Consider the following 20,882-nt stretch of genomic DNA (forward strand, 5'->3'; position numbering starts at 1 on the left):
TTTGGTTTTCATCAGCCACGTTAAGACTTTCCCTCCGGCTACAGAAGCACAGGGCTAGGAGAGCTGAGCCCAGACCCTCCAGGGAGAGTCCACCTGTCAGCAACAGAATCACAGGGCAGACAGGCGAGCAGCGCCCGACTCCTCGTCGGGTAAGGCAGTGGCATCAGGGCTGACCCAGAAAGGAAGATGCTCAGGCTCTGCTGCTCAAACAACAGTGAACTCTTCCAGGCACAGGTGACGGGGATCCACTGCTCCCAGATTTACAACCACCGTTTCTTATCACTTAAGGAAGAGAAGCAAGAGTTCCTCTTTGGGGAGCATCCAAACTGAGGCTATAGAAGAAAGGTTCCTTACATTTTGACACTCTAAGTAGGATTCCGAAAGTTATGAACACAAAACATGCAGCAAAGCAGGCTCTGGAGCATCCAGAAACATCTCCACGTCCTCAGGTCACGTGGTAGATGTTGCTTTCAGTGTCAAAACGTGGAGCAGTTTCACAGTTAGTCCCACAGCACCTGTGACATCTCCCAAGCATCTCTTGACTTCACACACCTGACCAGGGGCCTAACTGGGAGTGTCACGAACACACCAACAGAACCAAGATCCACCCTCAAGAACAAAGGCCAGAGCGGCAAGCCCCTGCAGAATGCCCCCTCCCCATGGCCACCTAACAAGGGTCAGTGACACCCGAGTGTGTCCTGCAGCCCCAGGCCCTAATGGACAGGCAGCCAGGTGTCTTTTCCAGCTCAGCTTGCATCTGCAGAGAATGATGGAAGGATGGAGAGGCAGGGAAGAGATTTCTATCCAGATTTCCAAGGAAAGTGCCTCAGGTGGACAGGGGCTTGGACAAAAAGCAAAAACCAGTGGCTGGCTGGCCAGAAGGTGTGAGGAGTCACCAGTTTCTAGTCTTTGAAGACTTACAAGTGAAGCCCAAGGGCCCTGTGAGCCCAACAGCAAGGCAGCCTGAGCTCGGTGACTCCTTCTGGTGGTTCTGGCATCACGGCGGCCCAGGTTCTCGCCAGCCCTCTTCACTTCCAAGTGGCGGGACCTTGGGGAAAGGCACATCGCAGCAGCATCACCCGGGGGAGGCTTCCTGAGCCAGAGTTGGCCGTCCTCACAGGTGATGGGGGGAGCCAGCGTCCCTGCCCGCACAGCTCCAGGGACAGACCTGCATGCCCGACCAGGTGCTGGCGACAGGAGGAGGCCCACCCGGCCGGGTGGGTAGGTCAGTGCAGCTCCCCCCGCACGCTGAGGGGACAGTCACGCGGGGCGAGGTTGTGGGGGGCGCTCAGTAGAAACGCTTCCGACTCTGGTCCTGCCATTTGTTGTAGAGTATGATCCCGATGACAATGGCAAAGACGGAAAACACCAGAGAGAAAAAGACGATGAGAAAGAGGGCCAGGCCGCTGAGGGGAGGCAGCGGGGCTGTCACTGAGGAAGCAAGAGAGAAGGAGGTCAGAAGGAGGGGGCCGCTCGAGGAGGGAAGGACCGACCGAGAGCTCTTCCAGTTTCTGGGAGCCGGAGCTCCAGTACACCCTTTCCACATGCCAAAACTGAAAACCTAAGCAGCCCTGAACTGCTCACGGGTAACGTGGAGCCCAGTGAGAGAGCAGGGCCAGTGCCCCAGGTGCCCCGGAGAAGAACTCAGAGGGGAGCCAGGCCCCACTGCTGGGCTGCACGGCCCCTGGGCCCCCCAGCAGCCTCAATCCCCTGGCCGGCCGTGGGGCCCTCTCCCGGGACCTCTGTGCTCACTCTCAGGCAGCTTCATGTTGTCCACTGAGGGCAGGAACACGTCCCGATGCAGCTTCTCCTCTTCCGGGGTCCTCTCCACCGTCAGCTCAAACAGCTTCAGGGAAATGACATCATGGTTGTCTAAAGACAGAGAAAATGACAAAGGGATGACTCAAGGCACCCTGAGAAGAATGTCCTGGTTCAAGCTTCTAGTGCACAGCTCACACACAGTGACCTGAAAAAAAAACAACCCACCACCAAAACCTCTTGTTTCTCATCTAAAAGTAAGGACAGGTAACAGGGAATATTCTACGTTACCCTATATATATGGTTTTCATCAACAAGCATGCATTACCTACATAAATTTATTTACTTTTGGCTGTGTCTGAGTGCAGCGGCTTCTCCTGTTTTGGAGCACGGGCTCTAGAGCACAGGCCTCAGTAACTGTGGCGTACGGGTTTAAGATGCTCCACAGCACGTGGGATCTTCCTGGATCAGGGATTTAAGCTGTGTCTCCTGCACTGGCAGGCAGATTCTTTACCACTGAGCCACAAGGGAAGCCCCCTATATAATTTCAAAATTGAGAGATAATACAAGAACTCAGCCCCAATCACAGGTAAAACCTTTCAGGAGACACAGCAGCCCCACAGCTTCCCTTTAACATGGACTACACACATGACCAAGAGGAGAGGGCCGCACAGCAGCTGTCTAACGGGCCATGAGCAGGGCACAGCGACTGGCCTGGAGCACACTTCCCTTCTGGACTGTGGCTAACTCTTCCCAGTTCCTGTGACTATGACCCTGAATCTCACTATTAATTACCAGAGATGGATGAAGGAGTTAGGGGCTCAATTTTTTTTCTCTCCCCTTTTAAAGTAACATTATAAACTCACAGATTCAAACATATTTGATGTGTTTCAATCACTGTGGATAGTGACTGCAGCCATGAAATCAAAAGACATTTGTCCTTTGGAAGAAAAGCTATGACAAACCTGGACAGCTTATTAAAAAGCAGAGACACCGTTTTGCCAACAAAGGTCCATATAGTCAAAACTATGGTTTTTCCAGCAATCATGTATGGATGTAAGAGCTGGACCATAAGGAACGTTGAGCGCCAAAGAATTAATGCTTTTGAACTGTGGTGCTGGAGAAGACTCTTGAGAGTCCCTTGGACAACAAGGAGATCAAACCAGTCAACCCTAAAGGAAAACAGTCCTGAATATTCATTGGAAGGACTGATGCTGAAGTTCCAATCCTTTGGCCACATGATATGAAGTGCCAACTCACTGGAAAAGACTCTGATACTGGGAAAGATTGAGGGCAGAGGGAGAAGAGGGCAGCCAAGGATGAGATGGTTGGATGCCATCACTGACTCAATGGACATGAGTTTGGGTAAAGTCCGGGAGTTGGTGATGGACAGGGAGGCCTGGAGTGCTGCAGTCCATGGGGTCACAAAGAGTCAGACACGACTGAGCGACTAAACGGAACTGAACTGAAGGATGAGATGGTTGGATGGCATCACTGACTCAATGTACATGAGTTTGAGAAGCCTGGTGTGCTACAATCCATGGGGTGGCAAAGAACTGGACATGACTGAACAACACAATACACTGAAGTTGTACCTCTTACTGATGCTCAACTCAAACCAACTTTACCCAGTGGGAGCCTATTCAAGTTGACTCCTGAGTCCTTTTACAAGAACCTATAAGTTTTTGATATCTTCTTTGCTTTTCTGGGAAGTTTTTAGCTTGTATTTCCTACCTTAGACCTGGCATCAGACACGTTCTCCAGGAAGCTTTTATTCTTGTTAGTGGGAACTGGTATTAAGAGGCCACAAACATGAGTGCAGGGTGCTCAGTGCTACTAGGCTGCTACTGCGGACTGGACCTCTTGCCATCTCTATTATCAGGATGACATTTACAGCTGTTTGGGCTCTTAGAATCTTTAGCAGGTAAAACCAGGTTAAAGAAAAAAACTGGATTTACCTTCAATTAGAAAAAATGTTTTCTGTGCCAGGATCGAGATTAAACAACAGGACAGCCCACAGTTTCTCCTGACAACAATGGGCCAAGACCGAGTAGATGCTGCCCGTTTCAGATGGGCATTTGCTTTTCTGTTTTGACACAAGGAAGTTCTATTTCATATCAGCTTCAGTCATAATACACTATATTAATCAAAAGAACCAAAAGTTTCTTTACCTCAAAAGACGTCATGATTGAGGCTTAGGGACATAAAAGAGAAACTTTGGAAACAAGTAGGTAGAAAAATCCAGAGAAGATACAAGAGCCTGGTTCTGCTAATGTCACATAAGTCAAGTAAGGCAGGAGTTTCAGGGTAACTGGTCAAATGAGCTCAAGAGAAGACAAAGAGCAAACGCACAGAGCAAAGAAACAGAGGGGGCTTTCCTGAGGGCAGGGCGTGGCAGAGACACAGGTCTGAACGCAGCATTTGCCACGCGGGTAGTTTACAGAGGCCTCTGCACACACGACACAGCCAAACATCTGAGCACAGGGTCAAGACTCCGTGCTCCCAGTGCAGAGGATGCAGGTTCGATCCCTGATTGGGGAACTGAAATCCCACGTCTTTGGGCAACTAAGCCCAAGAGCCACAGCTACCGAGCTTGCAAGCTCTGTAGTCCACACACCGCATCAAGAGAAGCCCCAATGCAGCCCAACTATAAATAAATAAATAAAGTGTAGGTTTTATTTAAAAAAAAAAAAATCTGAGCACAAAAGAGTTTGGGGGTCAGTCAAGGAGAAGCTTTGCGAGGAGAAGGGGAAGTCAGCATATGGGTGAAAGGACGTGCCTGCAGAAACAGGCATAAGAAAAAGGAGAGCACAGGCTGGAAGCACTGCTTGAGGAAGAGGCGAGCGCTGCTTGCTGTTAGCAGCAAGCCTCTGCCAGACACAACTGTGCGAGACGACCCCAGGCCTGGCAATCTGGGCTCTACACACAAGAATGCAGGAAGGGGAGCACTCGTGGGCACCTGCTTGCCAGAGCTCTGCCCAGCGGGCTCTCATGCCCAGGCCTGCCTAGTGAGACATGACCTGAGTTAGGGCCAGTAAGGAGCATGCAGGGCAGTACCTGAGAGATCGCCCGTGATGGACGAGGTGCCAAAGTAGTAGCCCCGGGGCAGGCGGACCCCCGGCACCTCTATGCAGTCCCTCCACTCATGCTTGCCGTCGATGTCCATCATTATCTACAGCACAGAGAGGGGGGGCAAGTCAGGGCCGGGCCCCGGCAGCGGAGCGAGACGGCCCGCACTGCCGACGGGCCTGGACAGGGACTCACCGTCAGATGCCTCTTGACATAGCGGATCACAAGGAAGGTGTCGTAATGGAGGTTGCGGACGATGGCTGTGCAGCCCCCCAGCTCTGTAGGCCGCCCATCCCGCTCGTGATCGTAGCTGAGGGAGCCGTTGTTCACCATGGCAGAGATGTAGGGGAACACCCGCTGGGAAGGCAGGGGAGGCAAAGCAGAGGGTGGTGAGGAAGCGCTCGCAGGAACGCCTGTGCCAACAGTGACGGGACTTCTGCACACAAAGCTGAGCTCTTCACGACAGACCAGACGGCCACTCTGCCTTGTCACTAGCAGCCTCCGAGGGCCCACGCTCAGAGGGTCACTCGAGGGACAAGGCCCAGAAGTGACTGACCTCAGTACCTGCCTCCAGGAATCCTCCTCCCATCTGGGGTGGGTCCGAAATGGCCCCTCTGACACTCTGGGCCTGACTGGAACCCTCCCAGAGATCAGCACTGGGTACTTATATTCCACCCAAGACTGGTTTTCTTCTTACTTGTATGTGCGCGTGTGCTAACCTGTTACAGTCATGTCTGACTCTTTCCAATCCTCTGGACTGTAGCCCAGAGGTTCCGAGGTCCATGGATTCTCCAGGCATGAATACTGGAGTGGGTTAATATGCCCTTTTCCAGGGGATCTTCCCGACCCAGGGATCGAACCCGAGTCGCCTGCGACTCCTGCATCGCAGGCAAATTCTTTACCGCTGAGCCCCTGGGGAAGCCCCTGTGTGTATGCATGTGTGTGTGTATATACACATACATACAAACACATATCACCAACTGCCACGTAAACTTCCTGAAAAATCATTTATTATGCTTCTTTGTATGTGTCCACCATAGCTCCACCTCTTCCCCCACAAGGCAAGTACTAGGTTGGCCAAAAAGTTTTAATTTTCCATTAACAGCTTATGGACAAATTTGAATGAACTTTTTGGCCAATCCAATACTTGGTGCACCCAGGTATTCTGTTCGAAAATACCTGTTCGCTCAGGGAACTCTTTCCATTTAGGATAGCACCTTTCAAATTCTAACATTCTATAAGCACATGATGTGAAATGGATCAGGACTCAGAAAGGACAGTGCCAGAACCAGGTGGCCTCTCCAGCCACAGGTTGACTATCCTCAGTCAAAAGACCTTCTGGCTCTTCACGACACGCAACTTCTCCCAGTAATACTCAGTGGGCAAGGTTCTCCTACTGAAAGTCTCCCTGGAGCCCACCCATCTTCCCACCTACTTCGGAGACCCTCTCTCTCCAACAGCCCTTGTGGAGCAAATTCTTCCTTAGAAATGACAAGCTAACCATTTCACACCAAGCCTGGGGCTAAGGCAGTGAAGAGAGAGGCAGGGTGATGAAAGGACAGGAAGCATGAGACATGCCACTGCTCTGCGGGGTTCCTCGTTGTTCTAGACAATCAACATGCAAGATGAAGATGCAGGCGGAACTGGAGACTGGTGACTCTGGAGACAATGGCCACACAGACTGAGAACAGTCGCAAATGTCGGATGGGCACACAAGGGAATCGGGGATGGCCACAGTGAGTCAAGAATTGAGTACCTGGACTCCCGGAGAATACCGCCTCTTCTGGGCCTGAGAGGGTCCAGCAGGTTATTATAAAAACAAGACAGGGCACAGAAGACAGGAGACCAAGTCAGAAAGAAACATCTGTGCAAGAGCTATGACCCAGCTGCAGTGGAAGAGCACCAATCTCAATCCCCAAACCAATCTCAATCCCCAAATAGAATTTTAGCATCCACGGAGGGCATTCCACAAGTCCTCAGACCCCTCACAATTATAGGCAAAAATAATTGTAGGCAAAAAACTACACGAGCAGGTGCTTGTACATTTTCTAAGGAGAAGGTCTGCTGCTATCATCAGATACTCAAGGGGGTCCATTAGGAAGACCTCTCTAACCCACACAGGGTCCTAAAACTTTCAGAACTTTATAAAAACACCCAGCATCACACTCTGTAAGCAGGCCTCACTTATGTCTCTGACAGTCCAAAGGTCAGGCCAGGAGTTTGTCTGTGCCCAGATGACAGCACTTCTGCGGCAAGGAGAGGGATGAGGGTGATAAATATGGCTAGATTCTTCCAAATTCAAGATGTCCTTTACTGCCCAGGATCTCAGGCTGTAGCTCTTGCCCAGAAGACAAAAATCCCACCACTTGAGAGACTGTCAAATTAACTCTAATCCAAAGGGATCATTTACCCTCTAATTGAGTCTTATGGACATATATCTCCAAACAGTTATTGTTATTCTAACCTACAACATGTGGGCAAGAAAAAGCTCCGTGGGAACGTTGCAGCAGGACAGATTTAGCAAAGTCAGAAGGTTCAAGGGTGTTTAGCTTTATTCCAAAAAAACGGCTACAGTTCTCAGCACTAGCAATAAGAGATACCTACACAAGCTCAATTTAGCCCTGTCCTACTGTGGGCCAAGGGGTAGAGCCCAAAGCATTCCTTTCTCTAATACTGGGTATGCACCTAATATGAGCCAAGCAATGTCCCGGACGCTGGATGCTCAATGGGAAATAAGACAGGCAGATGTCTGCTCTCATGGAGCTGACATTAGAGGGGAGGAGACATACAATCAATCTTGTTGTTGTTCAACTGCTCAGTCAGGTCCGACTCTTTGCGACCCCAAGGACTGCAGCACACCAGGCTTCCCTGTCCTTCTCTATCTTCCAGAGTTTGCTCAAACCCATATCCATTGAGTTGATGCCATCCAACCATCTCATCCTCTGTGGCCCCCTTCTCCTCTTGCTCTCAATCTTTCCCAGCATCAGGGTCTCTTTCAGTGAGTCAGTTCTTCACATTACGTGGCCAAAGGATTGGAGCTTCAGCATCAGTCCTTCCAATAAATATTCAGGGTTGATTTCCTTTAGGATGGACAGGTTTGATCTCCTTGTGGTCCAAGGGACTTTCAAGAGTCTTCTCCAGCACCACAGTTCGAAAGCATCAATTCTTTGGCACTCAGCTTTCTTTATGGTCCAACTCTCACATCCATACATGACTACTGGAAAACCATAACTTTGACTATATGGACCTTTGTTGGCAAAGTGATGTCTCTGCTTTTTAAAATGCTATCTAGGTTGGTCATAGGTTTTCTTCCAAGGAGTAATCGTCTTTTAATTTCATGGCTGCAGTCACCATCTGCAGTGATTTTGGAGCCCAAGAAAATAAAGTCTGTCACTGTTTGAGACAGTGATAAATACTACGACAAAAATAAAATAGGCAATACAATACAGAGGAGAAATATACCTGAGGAGACAACACCTGAACTGAGACCAAGCAGTGAGAGGGAATCCACCAAGAAATATGGGGGCTGAAGAAGCATGAGGTTAGCATCTTCAGAACTAGGGGTGTCTGCAACTCAGTGAGTGAAGAACAGGCTGGTGGGAGCTGAAGCGGGAGCCAGACCACACTGGGCCTTACAGGTCACAGTAAGGGTCTCGGGGGAGCCTCAGACCAGCTCCCCAGCTGTTCTCTTACACCACCGGTGGCCTATGTACAGGACTACACAAGGTATGAAATGAACCAGTGGATGATTGAACTGCTGGAAAAGTACTCTTCTACCACTATCATTTAGGACAAGGGGATTATGAATGTGTTGTCAGCAGTTTACTGAATTGGGCTTCGGACGAAGAAAGTGCATAACTTCAGTGAACAATGAGGGAAAAGAAGGGATTGAAAATGCACTCGGGAGCTCCGGTGATCCCAAGGCTTGCTTGAGGTATCAACCCCAGTACCTGGGATCAGAAGTTTAAGTTGTAACTTTTGAGGAGTGCTGAGAACAGTGATCTTTAACCTAAGGGGTCCTCATCCTTGCCAAGGCTGGTGAGGCACCCTCTTTTTCAGCACCAGAGGTCAGCTGGGCCTCAGCATGACCTGGGGGAGCTTTTCAACTGCACATACATGAGGGAACTACAGTCAGAGAGCCTCATTCAGCAGGTTTAGAATGGGGCATGGGACTATGTATTTTTTAAAAGGCAGGATTTCCCTGGTGGTCCAGCAGTTGAGAAGCTGCCTCCCAAAGCACGGGCCACAGGTTTGATCCCTGGTTGGGGAACTAAGATCCCACAGCCTCGGGGTAACAACTAGAGAGCCTGTGCGCCGCTACTAAGACCTGACGTAGTTAATCAATTAAAAATTAAAAAAAAATAAAAGGCGCTATGGATGACTGGGATGTGCCAGGTGAATTTAAGAAATACAGCACTAGACAGAGGCCTGCAGCTTCCAAGCTGGAATCTGTCCACTTCAGCAACTCACGGCTTGGCCTTCAACTTGCCACCTCACGTTAACCCTAAGTCTTTAAATGCCACTTTAACTTCTACGCCCAGTCAGGAGTTCCTGAAGGGTTTCCTAGGTACCCACTAATTTCACACAGAAGCTAAGTTTCTTTGCTTGGAAAGCAGCCTATATACAGCCAGAACCAAAGGCAGAAGAATCACCCTGACTGTGGCAAAGGTGGCAGTTTCATTCCTCTTTGAAGAGTCACCAAAAATTAGGAGTTCCTGCCTGCTGTGCCTGAAGAGTGGGGAAGTGTTTTTAACTTTTTGCACTACAAGGTACTAGTGTACCTTCAGCACACCTTGAATGCAAAGGGACGCGTGAACTTGTGAATCCTATGCTAAACCCCACAGGTGCAGAGCACACTCGCTGTGACTCGCTAGGTAGAAAAAGGGGCACACGCAGCCCTCAGGAGGCCCCCACTGCCGCCTGCGTCATCTCGGAGATTCTCCTTCCGCACTGTGAGCAGGGAGGGCAACACACAGCTCCCAGGGCTCGCTATGAAGATGACGTGAAATACGCAGAGCGTTCAGCACAGTGCTTGGCATTCGAAAGGCAGTCAACATTCATTCAATGACTAAGTGAGTTTCTAGATCTAAATACTGTCTACAGGTGCTCATATGTAAACACAAAACCAAACATATGTTTTCTAGAGCAGTAATTCCCAGACCACTGGCTGTTATGGACCACTAAAAATCTCTAAACACATAACACATTCTGGGGATTAACAGGTTTGCTTTTTCTTGATTTTTTTTTAACCTATTAAATATGTTAAAATACAATTAAAATACAATAACTGTATTAAAATACAATGACAAGACAGCCATCTAAAATAAACATCAGTTTTAAAAAGAACATTTTAAATGAAAAAAACACGAAATATTTCATAATAAATAAATAATAAAACATTTCACATTTATGAGAAGTCACTTCACTGTTCCTACTGTCAAACCAGGGAAACTGTTACCAACCAACACAAGTCTATGAACCAGCATCCAGGAGTCACTCTCAGAGCAGGTTTACCAACCTAAACCACACTGCACTTGAGCAAGCTGGCCAGGTCTGCTCTCTGGAACCCAGGTGTGAAGACAAGGAGGATGGGAGGGGAGAAGGAGAGCACGGAGCCACAGCAGCACTGCCGAGATGTCTGCAAATGTCCCCAGGGACGTCATTTAGTGCTGTGAACACAAACAGCCAGCACTTTCTGAGAGCTTACCCTGTGCCTAAGAGGCACGTCTGAACCTTCACTGCTACACACCTTTACGGCAGCACGGGAATGCTGTGCTGTGCTGTAAAGTCTCAGTTGCATCCAACTCTTTGCAACCCTACGAACAGACTATAGCCCACCAGGCTCCTCTGTCCATGGGATTTTCCAGGCAAGAATACTGGAGTGGGTTGCCATTTCCACCTCCAGAGGATCTTCCCAGCCCAGGGATTGAACCCTTGTCTCCTTCGTCCCCTGCACTGCAGGTGGATTCTTTACCACTGAACCACTGGGAAAGCCCAGTATATGAATGCTCTTGTAAATGAGAAGATAGTTCAACTCTGTGGAAGAGGAGATCTTGTCTACAGTTCTACTCTGGGGAACCCAGGAACCTCCTGAAATTGCATGTATAATCTTATTGTATTCAACTGTAGCAGAAATAGGTTTCTACTTCTCAGCCTCAATCCCTAATGACATCTGAGAGCTGGCCAATATTCCTGGGACCTAATTTCCAAAGGAGTGTCTCTTAGAAAACACTGCCTCACCAAGGATTGAGAAAAAAACAAACAAACCCCACTAAATCACATCCAAATAGTATAACAAGAGAATTTACGAAGTTACAGAGTTCTTTTAATAATGTAAAAATTCTTTCCACCAACAATGAAGAGATCAAGAGGGATCAGTGTTTTCATCAACATAAAGGTTGGAGGGAATGTGTTGTTAAATTCACGGCATATTGCTTATTCCAGTTTCAAGAGAGGAAAAACAATCATTACGTTAAAAAAATATAGGAAGCACCTGAAACTCGACTTCCAAGCTGGCCTGATCTGAAAAGAGCAGTGAGCTGCTCACGCCACTCGCCAACCAGCTGCTTCTGCATCCTGGGGTCCTTTATGCCAGCTATATGTGGGATTCACCTAGAGATGTTTGAAAAGGTTAAGCTGCCCATCAGACTCTCTGAGCTTGGGGCCTGGAGAGCAGTAGCTTTAAATGCTTTGCAGATAATTCCAAGGGCAGTTGCAGCTGAGGCAGAAAAGTCCCAATTTTAACCACCTGAAACTGATATTTTTGGTTAACATCTACTCTCCTTACAAAACAAGGCCCATCAGATCTGCCCTCTTAGGCAGAATGACTCCCGCCTGATAGTGAAATGGAAGCTAAGAGAGCGTGAATGATTTATTTCTGGGAGAAACAGAGAGCCATGTGTAAAACTCTAGTCAAGCCCTAAAGCCCACGCGTGCTTCAGATGCATTTCTAACCACCACTATTTCCTCAACGGCACTGCAAACCCTTCTCACGACGTCCCCCTCATTAAGATCCTTTAGTGCGCTTACCCTCTAAAACACTTTTAGCTCCAGACTCCCTGATAGGCACACCACCCTTCAGAACTCGCCCCACCATGTGCATGGTGAGGGCGAGTCACCTACACTCAAATAGCTCTGCAGCTGGTCTGAACAGGTCACCAGCCACCCGAGGAGACGCTGCTCAGTCACAGTGGCCCATGAACGCGTTTGGGACAGAAGAGCGGTAGCAGCAAAGAACGCAAGGTGAACGGAGGCCTTGGAACACGGGGAGACTGAGGGCCCTCTTTTTCTCTCTAGCCTCATCTCTCTCTCCCCCTGCCTTTTCCCCTTCACATTCATTGTCCCTTCTCTAACTTTAACACATAAACATACGCTTTTCTATCTGCATCTAATCTGATCTAATTCTGCAGATTTCAAAGTCAATATCACTTCCTGGAGGAAGTCCCCGCCAGGTGAGATGCTCCTGCCAGGTCTTCCGAGAGCACCTCCGCAAAGACCCCATCAGCACGCTCACACGCCAGGGCTACCGAGTGCGAGGGCCACGCGGATCTCGCTCACTGATTCCCGGGCTGGGCACCTCAACAGTGGCTGATGTCTGGCAGACTGAAGAAGAGCCCAGAAGCAACACCGAGAAGCAAGTCTCTAACTGACCCACAATGCAAGGTTCCCCTCGTAACTCAGGTCTCACTTTCCACCCCCTTTAAGCCAAACTCTGTACGGAAATGTGAAAAACTGCTGAAGCTGGGTTTGCATAGACAATGATCTGTTCATCCAATTTGTTTTTACACGTTTGAAAATTTTCATAAAGAACTTTTTGGGGAAAAAGTAAGTTCTGCTTCCATTTCTAATTGTGCCTTTCTTGCTAAATATGATTTAGTGATAGGATACCCAGCAACAACATGTCCTAATCATTTTCCCACCATTTGCCAGCAGTCCCAGGCAGAGAGCGCACACAGCCCTGCTGCTAGTATAAGCAAGTACTAGAGAACCCTATGGTCGGCTAACGAAATGCAGGATGCTTCTGCTAACAGCCAGACTGCTGTTGCTGTTGTCACTAAGTCATTTCTGACTCTTTTGTGCCCCGCTGGCGTGACTGTAGCCCGCCAGGCTCCTCTGTCCATGTGATTACCCAGGCAAGAATACTGGAGTGGGTTGCCATTTCCTCTTCTGGGTAGTCTTTCCAACCCAGGGATTGAACCCGTGTCTCCTGCAGTGGAAGGCAGGTTCTTTACCACTGAGCTACCAGGGAAGTCGACTGGACCCTATACCAGGTTTCAACAAAATGCTGAGATTTCATCAATATCTTTTTACAGCCTTTCCTAGAGGAAGAGAAGAAGAAGAAAAGGATACTGGGAACAGGGAGTAGCTGCAGAAGAGAGATCAGCAGCAACACAGGATGTCAAGGGAGTGGAGGCACACAGTTCAGCTCGCTCTGGTGCTGGCCTAGGAGCCACAGCACCACCCGGCCACACATGCTTGAGTCTAGCGACTCCCAATGTGCGCAAGAAAGAACACTGTTTAACACTGAAAAGCCCTCATCACGAGGACCACTCCCAAGACTGTGCACCATGAACGACTCTCTTCTAGGAAAAAAAAACTGACACAGACATTAACTCTGTGCAACAGACAAAAGAGAACCAAACCCCTCACTTCCTCTTCTGTGTTCCCTCCTGAACAACATTCCTAAGGCAAAGGGCTGTGATGTCAGTTCAGTGTGGCTGACCTAAGCTATGACACTGGCCATTACCTCTTGCTGCTTCTCCTCATTGGGATAGGTGTCTACAAATACTCCCAGCCCCACAAATTTGTCCATGTTTCCAAACACAGGCCCTAGAGAGAAAGAACAGACGATGAACAACAGTGAAACAAAGCCAAGAGTAGATAAAGGAGTAACACATCACTGTGATGGAGGAAAAAGTGAGATTCAGAGGACCCCCAGGCATCCCTTGAAGATGAGGAAACAGCTGTAACGAGCATTCAGTGAGCACCTGCAGTTGTTTGTCATTAAAGGGGAGAGAGAGAAGGCCAGCGTCTCCTTGCTTAGCACTCCAGCTGCTCCCTGATTTGACCTGGTTGCTAAGGTGCGCCTGAAGAATTGTGCTTCACAAACACTTGTTGATGACTATGCCCCCGAGTGAACTGAATTCCCAAGTTTCTGCTTCTAATTGCAGAAGAGATCAGGTCAGATCAGGCTCAGTTTGTCATGTACTTGCAGCAGAGCCTCCCGTACCAAAAAGGAAAAACAGCTAACTCTTCTCCTTTCTCCTGACTCAGGAGTTCTGAGATAGGTCTCTACTCAGGCCCAGGAGAAACCAGTATGCCCAGTGTCAGTATTTGGGGGGGGCCAGTGGTTTCCTTCAGCCAACTGGGCCGTGAAGTTTCAAAGAGAAAGCGGAAGTAACCAATAAACAAGAAACCATCCCAGGATGAGTCAAGGTCAGCTGTTTTTAGGACTCAGACCCCATTCTAGAGACTAAACAGGCCAGTGTTTATCCAAACATCAAGGGAGAGGGAAAACCGCTGGCACTGTGAAGTCATGCCCGCCTCACAAAGAGGGCACGTGAAAAAGCAGGCCTGTCACACCCCACAAGCGCAGCCCAGGGCCCCAGTACCTGGCTGCATCCGATCCTTCGTGTACCAGATGGCCAAGCCATCCCCATGCAGGTTCTTCTTCCCTTGCCCATGGATTCGGAAGTGCACCTGCAACTCCCAGTCTCTCAGGAAACACGGCTAAAGGGAAAGAGACGCTGCAATCAAAGAGGAGCCTGAGACACCAGGCCTCGGGCCCTCATCCACGGCCTACAGACTTGGAAAACACAAACGCGGGGGACGCGAGGCTAAGAGGTAAAACCAAAATTTAAGACTTGCTAAGGGTTTGTGTAGTAAAATTAAACAGATTGAGCCATTTATCTGTATGCGGTATTTAATATAATAAGTGAACACACCTCCCAATCAGCGTCACCATCTCCCAACAGAAACAGGATAGCATCCCAAGGTTGGAAAAGACGAGAGAACTTCATGTTAGACTTCTGTGATCCTATACCCACTCAGCAAAAGATCTCAGTGTCCAGGATAGAGGTGGCTGAATTAATACTCATCTGCAATTATGATCACCCCTCTGAGAGAAAGACTCTAAGAAGCTGGGATCTCAAGAAAGGTCAAGGCCTCATTTATTACAAAAGAAAAAGATAACCTAAGTCATCAGGCAAAGGTCTCCAGGAATAATTAACATCCACTACAAACAACTCTAATTAGCTAGACTTGGCCCTATGCCAAGCTGAGGGGCAACCCAGAGTTCCCACGAGAAGGGATAAGCTATGCCCCCACCAGTGTCAGGCCCTCAGGCAAGGAGCAGAAATCCACCAAAGGAGACACCCCCGGCCCCACCACAGAGACAGCCTCTGGTGGAAAAACAAGAAGGAGGTGGGCACTAAACAGACTCCTGTTTTTCTTTTGAACTGTGTATCAAAACCTTGGGAGAAAAAAAAAAGTAGAGACAGAAGTAAGTGGATAATTCAGTGTTCTAAATAGTTGAACACTTTCAAAGAGAAACTAGAGTAGGTATTTAGTTTAGAGAGGCTCCTGGTTAAGCTTCACCGTGAAAAACGAGGGGAAGGAAGAGCAGATAGGCCAGTTCAGGCAAAGGCCCTCCATGTAGATTGTTCAGAAACAAACAAACAAAAAAACCCAGTAGACTGCTCTGACTCTTGAGCAACAATTATTTGCAGCTTCCATTTTCAATTTCTGGGAAATCTCTTAAAGTGCTAGTATTAGTACACAGTCAAAATAAAAGGGGTGTGGACACTTCCGAGTTCACCGAAGAACCCTGAAATCTCCAATAGCTTCCCCTCCTCTTATAAGCCAAGCCCCCAGTTGTCATCTTGGGTTCTCATCTTTCTGCTATTTGATTTCGATTTCAGGGCAAGAGTGAAATTCAGTGGCCAGAAGCTGCCCCCATAGCCAGTGGGGTATTACACCTCTGGGAAGACACTGAGCCAAGAGGCCTCGGCTGCTCTTGCCACTGGCCTCGTGTAGCGCAGTGTTACACAGTCCTGCTCAGGGTTATGTCTAACCATGGGTCTCAAAATCTGCTGCATGTCAGATTCACCCAAGGAGCTTTTAAAAATCCAAGTGTCCAAGATGTACCCATTCTAATTAAATTAGCATCTCTGGGATGGGACCCAGCCACCGACTCCTAAGGACAGCCAAATTGGAGCACTACTGCTCAAACAAATCCATCCTATTCAAATAACTCAGAAACAATGCTAAGGCTCACTCTGACAGTCAGATAACAAAAAATATAGGTAACAGAGAATCTGAAAAAGAGCAAGATAACTAGATCCTAGACTAGAATCACTGCTACATAAAAGGGTTACAAAGAGACAGCCAGCAAGATAACAGCAAAGTATCAAGCCTTGGACAAAATCACTTATAATCCATAGACCTGTATCAGTGACTCTTGTAACAGACATGTAACAAACAACAGCGCATTTCTGTAACCATCTTAACTTCCCAAAGCTTGTTCATGTCTATTGCCTTATTTTACTCTCACAGTAACCCTGGTGGGCAAGTAGAACCAATATGATGAAGCTCATTTGACAGTTGGAGAAACTGAAAACTGAGAGAGGATAAATAACTGCCAGGGCTCACAGAGGGTCTGTGAGACCATCAGATTGAGAACTCAAGTCTTTCAGCCGCCAGCCCTCCACCTCTTCTATCCAAGCACACTGCCCTACATTCCGTCCAAGAATGAGCTCAGCACTGCAATCTGGGTTAAGGGGCCAGAGTGTACAAATAGCTCACATAGAAACTTCTTGTCTCTCTGCTTCTTCAGAAGCCTCTGCCACATAAAATGAGCAGGGACAAGAAACTGTTCCTTTTTCTGACGTGCACTTATCCACAACCAATGATAAAACCATGGGAAAGTAAGTTCGTAGCCTCTGAGCACCCAAAAGTATTGAAGAATGCCAAGGCCACTCCCCAAAGTAAAGTGATCATAAAAGATTTGCAAAGAGCCCTGGAAACCAAAAAGAAAGCATCATCTTACACTTGTACAAAATCACAGTGCAGCCACACCAGGAATACTGCATTCACTTCTTGCCGCCATACCTCAAGGAAGACAATGTCGCTAGAAAAGGCCCAGGGAAGGACAAAGAAAATGACCAAGGGCTCAAAGTGGCTTTTACATGAAAATAAAATTTAAAATTCAACTCAAAAGGAAATAACAAGGGGTGGGGGGGAAGGAGGTCAGGGATACTGGGATGAAGTGCAGGATAAATTTAAGAGTAGTTTTTTATTTTATAAAGCAAAGTAATTAAATGTGAGTTGACTTATTAACCTCCAAAGTAACACTATCAGGTCAATCAGGAACTAAAGACATTTCAGAAAACTGAATCAAAACCAATTATTTGCTATAATTAGGGGAAGAGAGATCATCTCCCTAAATATCTGATTTCAATATGAACGTCATCATAATCTCTCAAATGAAAATACTTCATATTCACAGAAGACAGAATATGGGGGCGGGGACTGAGAATAAGTCAGTATGCCACTGAACTTTTTTTAGCATTTTTCTGGGTCACCAACACAGGAGGGAGAAAGACTCTTACCACCCGGTTCCACAGGGCACCCTGTTTACTTTGCATATCCGGCGTAAGGCGGATATACTGGGTCATCACCATGGCATTGCCCATCAGATTCCACAGAGAGGAACTGCTTGTGCCCACACCTACGGGGAGGAAGTAGATCAGTCATTCTCTTCAACCCCAACCCATTTGGAAAACCGCCATGGGCCCTCTGAAAGCTGGAGTCCTCTTTCTTCCCCCTTCATGTCCCACCTCCTGTCACTCATTAAATCTTAACTCTTTACCACCTTTCTTCTTTTCACAAAGACTTTCTCAGGTGAAGACCCTAGAGCACATCAGAGTTGTCACTTCATCCACGCCACAGTAACCATGCTCAGATTCATTCTTCCCCATTTTATATGTGAGTAAACTTTAGCACCGTGAAAGAAAAAATGTCCCCAGTTATACCAAAAAGAGCTTGACTCTCTGGGGCTCTAGGGCTTAATCACATTCTTTCTTTGAAGGAGAAGCTACTTTCCCCCTTACCTCAGACTATCAGCCCCTTGCAAGTGAGAACTCTGTGTCTGTTACCCACTGTATTAGCAAGGAGAAGGCACTGGAGACATCCTCTAAGTGAATAAGCAATCACCTTTAGCAGCAGAGTATATTCTCTTATGCTTTGTGTTTTTGTTTGTATGCTGTCCCCATATCCTTCAGTAGGGAAACAAATTAAGCCATCTGCACTGATTTGGTCCTCTCTGCAGCTAACCATGTAAATCTGCTGGTTGATGAGTTGTGCCTAGCGGCCTATGTACACTAAACACACCAAAGCTAACCAGCCTCTTTTATCAGTAGGGCTCCTGGACTGGAGAAGAACAGGTGTCTTAATTGACAACAGCATTTTATCTTCTCAGTGCGGCCAAGTTCTACCCCAGTTCTGCCTCATGCTTTATTTCTCGCACATCCACAGCTCCATCAGAAGCCCAGCTTACTGCTAGTGGCCCTCAATCACGGTCCACCGTTCGCAGTTCTCTCCCCTGCCCACATTCCACCTGTCCATCTCTAAATCCCCTTCATCCACGCCCGGCGCTAGTGGCATCCGAGAACCCTGCTTCGACCTGCTGGAAACTTCCAGGACTAATTCCGAGGGGTGGGGAGAGAAAGCTGACCCCTGCCCTTAGGATCCGTGGCTCCCGAACACAGCGAGAGTCCCCAGGGGCTCCCACCCACCGCCCCCAGCTTCCTCGGGGTCACGAAGCCCTTCGCCGCCCCCGCCTCTATGGACAAGCTGGGGTCCCGAAGCCCTCCCAGTGCACGACCACCTAGCTCCCGGCGCCTCACCCTGGTAGGGCTTCGACAGCGAGTGCTCCCGTTTCAGGTACTCGAACGTTTGACCCGCCCCGACTTGTCGTGGCCCCTGCCCAGACCCTAGCAAAAGGAGAAGGAGCAACATCCTGGAAACTTCCCGTGCCGACAAACGCCGCCGCCACCGCTGCCACCACCCAGAGGGTCCCAGGGCCACCGCCATCTTTCCCACCGCCCTCCCTTCATTAAAAGCCCGCCCCGTCCTCCAAGCCATTGGTCCGTGGGACCATCTGCTTCACGTCCTATTGGCTCTCATATAATCCCCGCCCCCGCAGGTGAGACTTTCACCGATTGGCTGGCTTGAGTACCAGTTGCCTTGCCAACCCGCCTGGACTCCCTTACGTTTTTGCATTTATCCTGAGTGCCACTAGGCCTCCTGGCATACATAGTGATTTCCATTTTGTGTCTGCGTTCTGGAGTAAATTTAAGGAGATAAAGTGTTCTAGTCCCCACGCAAACCTTCTAACTTCACTGCCACTCACTCACTCACTCACTCACTCCTGACTGTACGGAGGTACCAATCAAGAGGCTATAAAACTGAAAGGAGAAATAGAGAAATTTACAACTCAAGGAGCTGGAAAATTATCAAATTTATAAGAGGCTTGAAGAGTACTTATCAAACAACTTGACCTGATGACATTTATAAAACCAGCCAACAATGGCAGAAGACACATTCTCTTCTGTGAAAAAGAAACATTTACCAAGATAATCTGAGCCAAAAGACTCCAAACCTCCACAAATTTAAAAGAATTGAAATCACACAAAGGATATTCTCCTATCATAACGGTATTATACTAGAAATCTGTAACAGAAAGATTTCTGAGAAATCGCCATATGTTTGGAAAGTAAACTCACTTCTAAATAATCTGTGAGAGAGTAGGGGGCTCTGGGGGACTTCAGCAGGTCCTCTGAGAAAGGAAACAGAGTAATCAATCCTTTACCTGTTAGTATAATCACATCTCCAGCCCTGAAGCCAAAAAACTGAGATTCATCCCAGCTTCCATTCTCTTCCTCACCAATTCCATTACCCAACCAATAAATAACTGATGGTTTTAGTCTTAATTATTTCTCAGAGCCACCACAGCCTTTCCATCCCTCCCTTTGTCTTTCTGCTGAACAGCAGCAACAAGTGTCCCAACTGTTGTTCTGGCCACCATCATCAACATGGCCATCCAAGTGATCTAAAGCATGTAGCCATGCTCTTTCCTGAGTGTCAGGGTTAAGCCAGTCCGTATCGATAAAGCTATTAGAGTAGCGTCTGGCATGTTGTAAGCACTGCTTCTGTTTAGTCCCTAAGTCTTGTCCCACTCTTTGCGACCCCATGGACTGCAGCACGCCAGGCTTCCCTGTCCTTCACTGCCTCCCAGAGTTTGCTCAAACTCATGTCTAGTGAGTCAGCAATGCTATCTCACCATCTCATCCTCTGCCACCTTCTTCTCCTTTTGTCTTCAATCTTTCCCAGCATGAGGGGCTTTTTCAATGAGTGGGCTCTTCACATCAGGTGGCCAAAGTGCTGAAGCTTCTGCTTCAGCATCAGTCCTTCCCATGAATATTCAGTGGATTTCCTTTAGGGCTGACTGGTTTGATCTCCCTGCGGTCCAAGAATCATCCTTATTAACAGAGCCCATGATGGTTCCCAGGTGGCGCTAGTGATAAAGAATCTGCCTGCCAATGCAGGAGATGCAAGAGATAGATGCAAGTTCAATTCCTGGGTTGGTAAGTTCCCCTGGAGGAGGAAAATTGCAACTCACTCCAGCATTCTTCCCTGAAAAATTTCACGGACATTAGGAGCTTGGCAGGCTACAGTTCATGGGGTCGAAAAGAGCTGAACCCAACTGAGCACACACACAAATGAGGGTTCACCATCACCTGTGAGGAAGAGGGCCCCTCAACTTAGCACACAAAGCCCTCTGCCATCTGACCCACAGCCCCGGTCCTTCATCTATATGCTCCAGTTTCCCTGTTCCCTCTTCTTTTCCCTAATCCACTTCCTCTGAAAGCCTTCCCTGACTCTCTCAGGCACTCTGAGCTTTCAATGTTCCAAGAACATTTCTTACACAGCATTTGCTTGTCTTCCTGATAGACTTAATTAAAATTAAATTTTTCTTTCTTGAGCATAAATATATT

General features: G+C 48.1%; 1 protein-coding gene and 1 long non-coding RNA gene across 5 annotated transcripts in view; one reads left to right on the top strand and one right to left on the bottom strand.

The window, feature by feature from the left end:
• On the bottom strand, positions 1–18,942 carry LMAN2L (lectin, mannose binding 2 like). 4 transcript variants are annotated; one of them, NM_001014953.1, is given in 9 exon segments: positions 313–1,431; positions 1,753–1,872; positions 4,816–4,930; positions 5,023–5,184; positions 6,584–6,616; positions 13,574–13,656; positions 14,439–14,556; positions 17,436–17,554; positions 18,732–18,926. In NM_001014953.1, coding segments are annotated over 9 exon segments (1,080 nt in total). In that variant the 5' UTR covers positions 18,919–18,926; the 3' UTR covers positions 313–1,288.
• The window catches only part of LOC112448735 (uncharacterized), a 20,311-nt gene continuing 13,984 nt past the window's right edge, over positions 14,556–20,882 (top strand). Inside the window, exon 1 of the long non-coding RNA XR_003037075.2 lies at positions 14,556–14,670. This is a non-coding gene — a long non-coding RNA (uncharacterized lncRNA). The remainder of the gene's footprint in view (positions 14,671–20,882) is intronic.

Source organism: Bos taurus, chromosome 11, assembly GCF_002263795.3.
Source record: "Bos taurus isolate L1 Dominette 01449 registration number 42190680 breed Hereford chromosome 11, ARS-UCD2.0, whole genome shotgun sequence".
Classification (NCBI taxonomy): Eukaryota; Metazoa; Chordata; class Mammalia; order Artiodactyla; family Bovidae; genus Bos; species Bos taurus.

What these genes read in the sequence shown, in the direction of transcription:
- LMAN2L (XM_005212348.5), bottom strand. Translation starts at nt 18,918, where the DNA reads ATGGCGGTGGCCCTGGGACCCTCTGGGTGGTGGCAGCGGTGGCGGCGG. An exon ending in GAAGGATCGGATGCAGCCAG is followed by an intron (nt 13,657 to 14,438) that starts GTACTGGGGCCC and finishes CTTTCTCTCTAG; the next exon opens with GGCCTGTGTTTGGAAACATG. An exon ending in ATGTCAAGAGGCATCTGACG is followed by an intron (nt 4,931 to 5,022) that starts GTGAGTCCCTGT and finishes TCTGTGCTGTAG; the next exon opens with ATAATGATGGACATCGACGG.